A 12,235-nucleotide genomic window follows, 5' to 3' on the forward strand; every position below is an offset into this window, starting at 1 on the left:
CAAATGCCGTGCCATGGACTGATCACTATGCTGGGGCATGGAGTCATTTATATTCCTTGAATAAAATACAAATATTGCAGTTTTGCCACCCCCTTTTTTCAAAATTTGCCATAAAAATGTTGTAAATGGCACCAGGAAAACACAAGCCCTCTTAAGTCAGAAAAAAATGAAATCGAAAAAATTCTCTTACAATATTCTCCAATATTGTAAACACTTTGCCGGTTAGACTCCACCATGGGGAAGGTAATGATGATGGGAATCTTCTTACAGTAGGATGCTGATTTCTCTTGATACGGAAATGCGGTAACGGCGTTAATATGCACATTCCTGACCTAACATTACTTTTACGGGGACATTGATCACAATTTTTGAGAATTTTTCTGCATTTTTTTTGCACAATTTTGTGCAGTTATTAAATCTGTCTCTAATTTGCAACTTTTTTGGATGCAGGCTAAAGTCCTGCACTTAGTAGTTTTGAGTGTTTGCACCTTATCTGGCATAGAGGGGCTCATTTACTAAGGGTCCCGCGGATCGCACTTTCATTGGTTTTTAGAAATTTTCAGGTTTTGTGCCGCATGGAAAGATATTTAGAAGGGGATTGTGTTGCACGTGATCAGATTTTGGCGGCCCGACTTCCATGAGTAGACCTCCTTAGTATTCAGTGTCCTGATCTTTTTACACTGCTGTACTTCTGGTTTTCAGATTTTTTGGCTGTTGCTCTAAAACTTTCCAATATGTGGAAAGTTATTATGATTTTTTGTTTATTAGAATTGTTTTATACTTGCACAGTGACATAGCGAATGGCTCCTAGTTGTTCCATTTCACCTTAGGAAACGTTGAGGCAAGTAGGCAGGTAACAGTTTAAAGGACTCAGTTTAGGGCTCACTGTCCAATCTGTCCTTCCGGGGTCCAGAGTCCTCATTAAAATTACATAGTCCTTTAAAAACAATACTTCTACATCACTAGATGCTGTAGCATTACATATTGTAAAGATTAACTGTGTACTAAACTACTAGTTATGAAATGTGATTCCTCAAATTACCCCTCTTATGTTAAACTTAACCATTTACCTCTAAAGTCCAATGAGCTATGAAGAATCTTAGGTAAGTCACTTCTAGAGGTTGCAGGGGGACCTTCACTTAAGATGCCCAATCCTTGGCTCTATATCACTTAGAACCATGGCTCTGGGTGATGATTGTGATTCTGTTTGCTACAGAACCTGAGATACAGACAGTTAATAACAAATCATTGGGAATACAAGCAAAAGATGAAAATCCATTTTATGGTCTTTATATATTTTTCCGCCATCTAAAATTGACTACTCTTAGTTCATGTGCAATTTACTTTGGGTGTATTTAGTTTATGTCCATAACAGCAAAATGATGGACCATGATACGCGCCGGAAAATACCTAACCCAAGATTCATGAGTCGTAATGTAGGATCATGTCCATGAATCTTGTTCTGAAATGTTTCATACTCAAAAATATAGTAAATTTGCCATGGGCCATTTATAAAATGACTTATTATATCATTGTGAAGATCACTAGGATCACAGAGCAGTCTTGCATAAATACTATGGCAAGAGTATGACAATGCATTAGAGCAGTGGTGGTGAACCTATGGCACACAGAGCCATGTATTTGGGTACCCACGCCTTCACCCTAGAGTTTGCCAGACAGGTTGAGTGCTTGGGACTGAAGGAGCAAAGGCATGTAGACTGGGCTAGATTATGATTGGAGCTAGGGTCGACTGTAGCCTTCTTGCCGCCTGAGGCAAAGATTAAAATGCCTCCCCTTCATCACCAGTAGCCCCTGATCCCCACCCAGTACCGGTAGCTCAGAAGGCCTGGCTCATTGACACTCTGTGTCCGACACTACACATGCTGATACTGTCTCACATACTAGTAGGTTAGACACAGGGATTGTTGGTCACCTTTCCGGTGACCATCTGCTCCATCATAAGGGTGACTTTGTTAGATTACTTTATTGAGTTTGTCACATGATGTCTTCATCTCCACACTGCGTCCAAAACAGTATAATGTCACCTGGATAACACAATATGATACGATACAACATTATTGATCCACAGAGAAATTATTGTGTCCAGCACAGTGTTACAGACAAAAGAAAAAAAAAAGATAGCATATAGACGTTTGGGTTACTCAACTTGGTTGCTATTGTGTGCCTTCTTAAGTTACTAGTTACATAATTAGTTACAACAATACATTACAGTACAGTCATGAACTACAGTGGTACAGTACTACGAGCACGTTCATGCGGCCATGGGCGCCTGAATCGCCCACTTCTAATCGGCTGTGATGCTGCCCTCTTCAGGGCGCTGCTTTCTGCCACTTGATGTAGGATCATCATCCTGCCTCATGGAAAATGCGGTACTGATTGGAGCTACGGCTCCTGGATTTTTCATTTTAAAAGGACCCTGGAGGGAAGTTACATTGATGATCCAAATCTTCTCCTCCTACCTTCAACAGTATTGGTACCCCCAAGATGCCAATATGATTGAAAGCTATGGCAAAGCAGGGAGAAGTAAGTTGCTAATTAAATTGCTGTGTCAGCAATTTGTGATAAATGAGTGAGTTTTTGGCTGTATTTTGGGCACTCGTAGATGTCTAATTATTGTCCCACCTTAACTATTTCTTCTAAAGATAAAGGTTGGTACTTGAAACCTCAGACTATCATATTTTAACATAATGGACAATATCATCAATGGCCATCACCCATTTTCTGTGAGTAATAGAGAGGGTTCAAGCGAAGATAGTTACAGTTCATTTGAAGACACATGAAGAGGAAATGGCCTTAGTGACCATCCCATCCATAAAACTGACTAGAAACTGGACAATGTTACGATAAATTATGTATCAACTATGCATCAAGGTTCAGCGAATGTATTATACACCGATTTCTAGAATGTAACCAATAACCTCCTTCTCATTGCTTATTCCCCAGGTATCTTTTGTGACAATGGAGGATCTTCTGATGGAATAAAGTGCATCTGTCCTGCTGATTTTATGGGACCGCAGTGTGAGGAAGCCGCAGTCAGACCAAGTACAGTATATACAGATCCCTTCTATGTGCTGTAATGTTACATTCATGAATATAGAAGAGAATTCCAATAAGGTTACACATTGTTTCATGTAACATACGTAGCATGCACTCAGCTGGAGAGGTGAGCACTCCTCACCCATCCCCTTTCCATATCGAGACGTGCTATCGGGCCCAACGTGTGGCCAAATACAAAACAAGCTGTAACTTTTTTCCAGTGATGACACACTCTGGAGACACATGGGTGCATTATGGCCACACGCTAGCTGCCCTTTGCGACTCGCATAGGCCCAGCATATATGTTCCCGTGCAAGAAGTCAAATAATGGTCACACAGACTAAAATAACTAAGTCTAATTTACTTATTTAGTATCAAGGCAACTCATCTGGTTATCAAATGATGGTCTACTCTCCCATTTTCTTGACTCCCTTTACACAACCATCTGCCATCTTCAGTGGAGCTAAGTCATCTTTGATTTACGTTTTATTCTGCCTGTCGCAGTTCTCAAACCCAGGACATTATGCACAAGAGGCTGAATTATAGAACAAAGAGGGGCACATTTACTAAGGGTCCATTCTGCGCTGAATTGTCCCGGGTTTTTGGCGCACGCGATCGGATTGTGGTGCATCGGCTTGCATGAAACAGAAATGGGGGGAGGGGTGGCCGTTGGACAACCCGACGGATTCGGACAAAACGGGGAATTTAAAAACGGAATTGTGTCGCAAGATCAAGCACTCACATGCACCAGGAAGAAGCAGGTGAACTCCGGCGGACCTCGGCGCAGAAGCGACGGATGCAGGAACTCGGGCTCATGATTTTAGTGAATCGCGGCAGACCTGAATCCTCATCGGACAACACACCGCGGGATCGGGTAAGTAAATCTGCCCCAGCGAGATAAATAGAAATGTCCCCATTCTAGTTATTGTAAGGGGTCACACAGACAATAGAACTAAAAGTCTCTATAGGAAGAGTCCGGAGGGAGGAGTCTGTGGACCAGTGGACCCTCTGGACCACCGCTGGACAAATTGGATTGCGCTGGACAAATTCTTGAAGTCTTGGCATTCTAGTTATATGGTTTATGATGCCACAAAATAGTGATGAAATGAAACATATCTGGTATCAATGTAATCTCCAGTAATTTACTGTGAACACAATGGGGCAGCTCAGCGTTCTGGTTCAAGAGACGCACCAGAATTAGGGCGCATTCACACTGCCATTGCACTACCGTAGCACGGCGGGCACATGCAAGAAAAGTTACAATATGTCCTATCTTTTCATGGGATACGGAGCAGTACTGTACCGCACGTGTGCTGCATTGCACCGCTTCCGTTGGGCGCCGTGGGCCCATTGCTGTTTTTGAGGGACGTATTTCGGCTGTATATACATTGGCCCTATATATACATCCCCCATACGGCAGTGTGAATATAGCCTCATTGAGACGTTCTGTCTAGGTTAACATTGGTTCCGGAAGTTAAAACTGCAGCAGCCGAGTGCTAACATAGATTTCGGCTATAACATATGCCAGTTACTGGCAAGGGGCATAATACATTTGTCTGGTCAAACTTCTGCCCTGCTCTGTGGCAAGTGGAATGAAAATGGGTAAAAAAGTTGCAATTTCCATGGCATTGGCCTAAATTTCCAACTTCTATGGGGCACATTTACTTACCCGGTCCTGTCGCGATCCAGCTGTGCTTTCCCCGTCGAGGATTCGGTTCTACCGGAGATTCACTAAGGTAGTGCACCCGATGTCCACCAGGTGTCGCTGCTGCGCTGAAGTCCGCCGGAGTTTGCCGGAGTTCATCATTCTATCCTGGGTGCATGTAAGTGTGTGTCAAGTGACACATTTTTTTTTTTAATACCGCATTTTTTTCCGAATCTGTCGGGTTTTCCAACTGCCATGCCCCCGGATTTCCGTTGCATCCATGCCGGCGCCTATGCGCCACAATCTGATCGCGGGGCAATTCGGCGCAAACCGGTAATTTTCGGGAAACCCAATGAAAAAGAGCGATTTGGGCCCTTAGTAAATGACCCCCTTTATGTCTTAACTACAGACAACTGGTGTTCAAGGCATGAAACATCAGTCCCATTGACGGAATGATGTGAATGAAAATTATGCCTGATATTAATCAAAAACACACTCTGATTTTTGCCACCCTACTGCTTGAATTTTACGAGGGTAAGTGCTCTCCACGACTCTGCCAACTCTGTAAGTAATGCAAACGGTTGGGGAGTAAGAGTTGTACTTATTGACACTTTGCCAAATAAGGCCGCCTTGCAGCCCCGTGAAGCTGTATAGCCATTGATGCTCTAATAGAGGATTCTAGGAAATATGCAAATATGTTTTCCAGGACAAGGAAAACATTAACTCTTTTCTAGGAAAGGTATACATGATCAATGGGTTTATGAAGTATTGCAGATTTTTCGGAAATATTTATGTGAAACTGTATAATTGTTTTCTAATTATCGCTTCGTTTTGCAGCAACAACCTCTATAACAACACAGAAATCATCAGTCTCATCTTCATCAGTATCTACACTCTTACCTACTACAGGAACAACAGAATTACCTACTACAGGAAAAACAGAATTACCTACTACAGTAACAACAGAATTACCTACTACAGGAACAACAGAATTATCTACTACAGGAACAACAGAATTACCTACTACAGTAACAACAGAATTATCTACTACAGGAACAACAGAATTATCTACTACAGGAACAACAGAATTACCTACTACAGTAACAACAGAATTACCTACTACAGGAACAACAGAATTATCTACTACAGGAACAACAGAATTATCTACCACAGGAACAACAGAATTACATACTACAGGAACAACAGAATTATCTACTACAGTGACTACAGAATTACCTACTACGGGAACTACTGAACTACCTACTACAGAAACAACAGAATTATCTACTATAGGAACTTCTGAACTACCTACTACGGGAACTACAGAATTACCTACTACGGGAACTACAGAATTACCTACTACAGTGACTACTGACACACCTTCTACAGGAACAACAGAATTACCTACTACAGGAACAACAGAATTGCCTACTACAGGAACTACTGAACTACCTACTACAGTGACTACTGACACACCTTCTACAGGAACAACCGAATTACCTACTACAGGAACAACAGAATTACCTACTACAGGAACTACTGAACTACCTACTACAGTAACTACTGACATACCTTCTACAGGAATAACAGAATTACCGACTACAGGAACAACAGAATTACCTACTACAGGAACTACTGAACTACCTACTACAGTAACTACTGACATACCTTCTACAGGAATAACAGAATTACCGACTACAGGAACAACAGAATTACCTACTACAGTGACTACTGAACTACCTACTACAGTAACTACTGACACACCTACTACAGGAACAACAGAATTACCTTCTACAGGAACAACAGAATTACCGACTACAGGAACAACAGAATTACCGACTACAGGAACAACAGAATTACCTACTACAGGAACTACTGAACTACCTACTACAGTAACTACTGACACACCTTCTACAGGAACAACAGAATTACCTACTACAGGAGCAACAGAATTACCTACTACAGTAACTACTGACACACCTTCTACAGGAACAACAGAATTACCTACTACAGGAGCAACAGAATTATCTACTACAGGAACTACTGAACTACCTACTCCAGTAACTACTGAATTACCTACTACTGGAACTACTGAACTACCTACTACAGTAACTACTGACACACCTTCTACAGGAACAACAGAATTACCTACTACAGGAGTAACAGAATTATCTACTACAGGAACTACTGAACTACCTACTACAGTAACTACTGAATTACCTACTACGGGAACTACAGAATTACCTACTACAGTAACTACTGGAACATCTACTACAGTAACTACTGAATTACCTACTGCAGTAACTACTGACACATCTACAACTGGAACTACAGAATTACCTACTACAGAGACTACAGAATTACCTACTACAATAACTACTGAATTACCTACTACAGGAACAACAGAATTACCTACTACAATAACTAATGAAACACCTACTACAGGAACTATTGAAATACCTACCACAGTAACTAATGAAACACCTACTACAGGAACTACTGACACACCTACTACAGGAACAACAGAATTACCTACTACAGGAACAACAGAATTACCTACTACAGGAACAACAGAATTACCTACTACAGGAACAACAGAATTACCTACTACAGAAACAACAGAATTATCTACTACAGGAACTACTGAACTACCTACTACAGTAACTACAGAATTACCTACTATGGGAACTACAGAATTACCTACTACAGGAACAACAGAATTACCTACTACAGGAACTACTGACACACCCACTACTGGAACTACAGAATTACCTACTACAGGAACAACAGAATTATCTACTACAGGAACAACAGAATTACCTACTTCTGGAACTACAGAATTACCTACTGCAATAACTACTGAATTACCTACTACAGTGACTACAGAATTACCTACTACAGGAACTACTGACACACCCACTACTGGAACTACAGAATTACCTACTACAATAACTACTGAATTACCTACTACTGGAACTACTGAACTACCTGCTACAGGAAAAACAGAATTATCTACCACAGGAACTACTGAATTACCTACTACTGAATTACCTACTACGGGAACTACAGAATTACCTACTACTGGAACTACTGAAATACCTACTGCATTAACTAATGAAACACCCACTACCGGAACTACGGAATTACCTACTTCAGGAACTACTGAACTTCCTACTACAATGACTACTGACACATCTACTACTGGAACTACAGAATTACCTACTACAGTGACTACAGAATTACCTACTACAGGAACTACTGAACTACCTACTACAGTAACTACCGAATTACCTACTAAAGGAACAACAGAATTACCTACTACTGGAACTACTGAATTAACTACAACAGGAACTACTGAACTACCTACTACAGGAACTACTGATTTACCTACCAATGGAACTACAGAATTACCTACTATAGTAACTACAGAATTACCTACTACTGGAACAACAGAATTACCTACTAAAGGAACTACTGAACTACCTACTAAAGGAACTACTGAACTACCTACTACAGGAACTACTGAACTACCTACTACAGGAACTACTGACACACCTTCTACAGGAACAACAGAATTACCTACTACAGGAACAACAGAATCGCCTACAACACGAACTACTGAAATACCTACTACAGGAACTACTGACACACCTACTACCGGAACTACAGAATTACCTAAAACTGGAACTACAGAATTACCTACTACAGTAACATCTGAATTACCTACCACAGGAACTAATGACGCATCTACTACAGGAACTACTGACTCACTTCCCACAGTAACTGTAGACAAACCTACTGCAGATACTACTGATATTCCTACTTCAGGGACTACTGATATACCCACCGCAGGGACTACAAAATTACCTACTGTAAGGACTACTGACGTATCTACTACAGAAACTACTCATGTATCAGCTACACAAACACCTAACACAACTATATCAACATCTAATTACACACTTAACACACAATCCACTGTCTTAACCTCAACAAAATCTACTAATCCATCCATTTCAGTAATAACTCACTCGTCTACATTACAATCTTACTCATCTACTTGGAAAACCCCTGACCTACCTACTTCACAATCAAGTCCATATACAACAGTCACCACAAAGGGTCAAACAAGTGAATATTCAACAAGTTCTTCTGCGATAACATCCAATGAAGGAACGTCTTTGACGTCTTTGAGCAGGTTCACGGTTGTTAACTCTCCGACCACTGAGGGTATGTGATATTGAGTCTTGATTACTCACAATGTTTTTAACCGTTATGTTTTTATTATGTATATTCTAAACGTGTGAACCTACTGTGCTACTGAATATATCTTCCACTGTATCCAGTATTCTACCCTTTAATATCTGGTTCAGATATCTGGACTTGGATGCGGGCGACCACTATCACCTCTCAGATTAGTCTCCGTTCAGCTGCCCAGAATGGGCCAAACGTTAAAATGTATATAAAACATCTCTATAGGATCCTAAAATTTAGGTACAATATTGCTCAGGCACCCTCCCATAATTAAAGTTGCCTTATTCCCTTAACGACCAGGCCCTTTTTGGTTTTTGCATTTCCATTTTTTACTCCCCACCATCAAAAATGTATTTTTACACATAAAGAGCTCCGTGACGGCTTGTTTTCTGCATAACAAATTGTTCTTCATAGTGATGGTATTAAATATTCCATGCCATGTACTGGGAAGCGGGAAAAAAATTCCAAATGCAGTGAAATTGGTGAAAAAATGCATTTGCGCCATTTTGGGCTTGGATTTTACGGATTTCACTGTGAGCCCCAAATGACAGGTCTACTTTATTCTTTGGGTCGTTGGGATCACGGGGATAATGTTGCTTCTATTTTTAGGACTGTACAGCCTTTTGAACACTTTTTTATATTGTTTTAAAATGGCAAAAAAGTGGCATTTTTCGACTTTGGGCGCTATTTTTCGTTACGGAGTTAAACGCCATGAAAAACCTTTTCACATATTTTAATAGATTGGGCATTTTCTGACGCGGCGATACCTAATGGGTTTATGTTTTTTACTGTTTATGTATATGACTTTTAGGAAAGGAGGGTGATTTGAATTTTTAGGTTTTTGTAATTCAATTTTTTGAATTTTTTAATTTTTACTTTTACTATTTTTCAGACCCCCTAGGGTACTTTAACCCTACGTTGTCTGATTGATCCTGATTTTCCTCCTCATTCATTGCAATGTACAAATGACATCATGGGGAGAGACAAACTTCACCAAGGGCCTTCTTTTAGAAGCCACCGGCTAGTGTTACCACTAAGTGTTTGCCATCGCATGTTGTTAAGGGGTTAAAGGGACACTGTCATCAGATTTTACCCCTATTAACTAGCAGCCCCCTCTTGTAGGGTATGACATTCCCTTTCTAGAGTTTCCTTATTTAAAGTGAAATCTCACCTGATTACCTAAAAACTGTTTCTAGGTAATATAGGTATTATAGAAACATCTACCTCTACACTTGACTCATCTGAGACTTTTCTCAACTCATTTTAACAGAACTTTGGAGGAGGTTTCACATGAGAGGTAACTCCAGAAAGGACCACCATGGGCCCTGGGCTGTATGAATATTATTGCCCCTACAAGTCTGGAAACACTTACTACATCTCCTACTAGAATCTGTTTCTTGGGAATGGAGGATTTGTCCCTTCTGCCTTCTTTACATTTGTGTTTTCAGGATCTTTAAAGGACCTTTAAAAGTCATGACATGGCTCTTGTGTACATGTGTATTGAGAGCAGGAACAGATGTACAAAGATTTCATGGGGGAAGGTCCTTCTAAGTATGAAATATGGAAGGTGGTCTGGGTGGCCACGGCCCCCTAATAGGCTTGGACCCTGGGACCCATGAAATCTTTGTGCATCTGTTCCTGCTCTCTATACACAAGTAGACAAGGGCCATTTAAGGACCTTTAAAGGTAATGCAAGCAGCAGAAGGGACGCATCCTCAATTCCCCAAGAAGCTGATTCTAGCACCAGATGTAGGAAGTGATTCCAGACTTGTAAGGTCTATAATATTCATACAGCCCAGGGCCCATGGTGGTCTTACTCTGCCCCTGCATAGAAATGATGTATACTTATGTAAGTTCTACTTCTGATTATATACCATATAATGCAGTGAATGTTCTGATATCATCTTTCAGGGTTTGATGACTCTTTACCAGATCTCCTCTTTCTTCCAGAGCCTTGTCCTCAGGGAATTTGCCCATGTCCTGGACACTTGTATGGGAAAAACTGCATGTTTGTGGATATTCAAATCAGAATTGGTAGGTATGATGAGAGTCCTGTCTGGACCTCTGTATCTGTAGGTGACAGGTTTGCATAAATCAGTAGTCCACTGTTCATACTAGAGTAATAAGACAACTTCAAGAGAATACATGAGTTGCATTCTCCTTTTTTTATCAATTCTAAGTACCCCATTTGTGGACACTTGGGCACATTTACTTGCATGATCCCCGAGGTGCGTTGTCCAACGAGGATGTCCGGCGCGATTCACTAAGATCGTGCGCCCGATATCCTGCATGTGTCGCTTCCCCGATGAGGTCCGCCGGAGTTCACCTTCTTCTTCCCGGTGTATGTGAGTGCATATCTTGCGATACAATTTGAATATAAAATCCCACGCTTAGTCTGAACCAGTCGGGTTGTCAGGCGGCCTGTCGCATGAAAGTGGTCGAGACTGTTAAATGCGGCGCAAATCTGAAATAGTCGGGAAACCCGGCGGAAATGCGTCCGATGGACCCTTAGTTAATGTGCCCTAATGTCTCTAATTCTCAGTTGTCTCAGAGCTGGTGGCTGGAGACAAGTTGTAATGCTGTCTCCCTTATACTACATACTGAAACTAGAGGAGAGTCGGCATTTTCTTTTTTTAAACATATTTTATTGGAGATCGTAGATATACAATACAAGCGTTACAATCATTAAAGCATTATTATATCCACCAACCCCAGTTTTACAATGTTTTACAAACTAAGCCATTTTACAATGCTTGATGGTTGGCAGAGAAAAATGTCTCCTGTACATGATAACTAATGGCCAATAAACATTTTAACAAAAAGAATCTAATGTTCAACATTAAAGAGGGCAATTAGAAGCTCCTTTCTTATCAGACTAGAAGGTATACAGGTCAAGTATAATATAGAGTTACTCAGCAGTTCAGTATACATCACTACCTCGAGTAGTATACATATCATAAGGGTTCACTTTTCACCTTAAACAATGGTATAGTGTTTGGATGCTCTATAGTACCTAGATGTCATCCACTTTCCCTGCAAACAAGGGTATCAGTGTAATCCTCCAGTTTTTTGTAATCATGGTGATAGGTCGTGGTTATATGTTATGTCACTGTCCTCTAACACGGAGATACTTCTACCAGGCCGATACCCAACAGTGCCAACGTCAGTGACAGTGAAAGTTGAGTGCTCAATATGTCTTGGAGAAATGTTTCTATTGTGTCAAAAAGCTCGAAATATTCTGGCATTGCCAAATAACGTGTAAGATCGATTCCATGTTCA

The 12,235-nt window shown here is 40.8% G+C and overlaps 1 protein-coding gene across 1 annotated transcript in view; it reads left to right on the forward strand.

The window, feature by feature from the left end:
• The window catches only part of LOC140125776 (uncharacterized), a 50,739-nt gene that overhangs the window by 21,991 nt on the left and 16,513 nt on the right, over window positions 1-12,235 (forward strand). The window contains exons 3-5 of the mRNA XM_072144645.1: window positions 2,965-3,063; window positions 5,540-8,932; window positions 10,907-10,990. Of these exons, the coding sequence (XP_072000746.1) occupies window positions 2,965-3,063; window positions 5,540-8,932; window positions 10,907-10,990 (3,576 nt within the window). The remainder of the gene's footprint in view (window positions 1-2,964; window positions 3,064-5,539; window positions 8,933-10,906; window positions 10,991-12,235) is intronic.

This window comes from Engystomops pustulosus, chromosome 4, assembly GCF_040894005.1.
Source record: "Engystomops pustulosus chromosome 4, aEngPut4.maternal, whole genome shotgun sequence".
Lineage (NCBI taxonomy): Eukaryota > Metazoa > Chordata > Amphibia > Anura > Leptodactylidae > Engystomops > Engystomops pustulosus.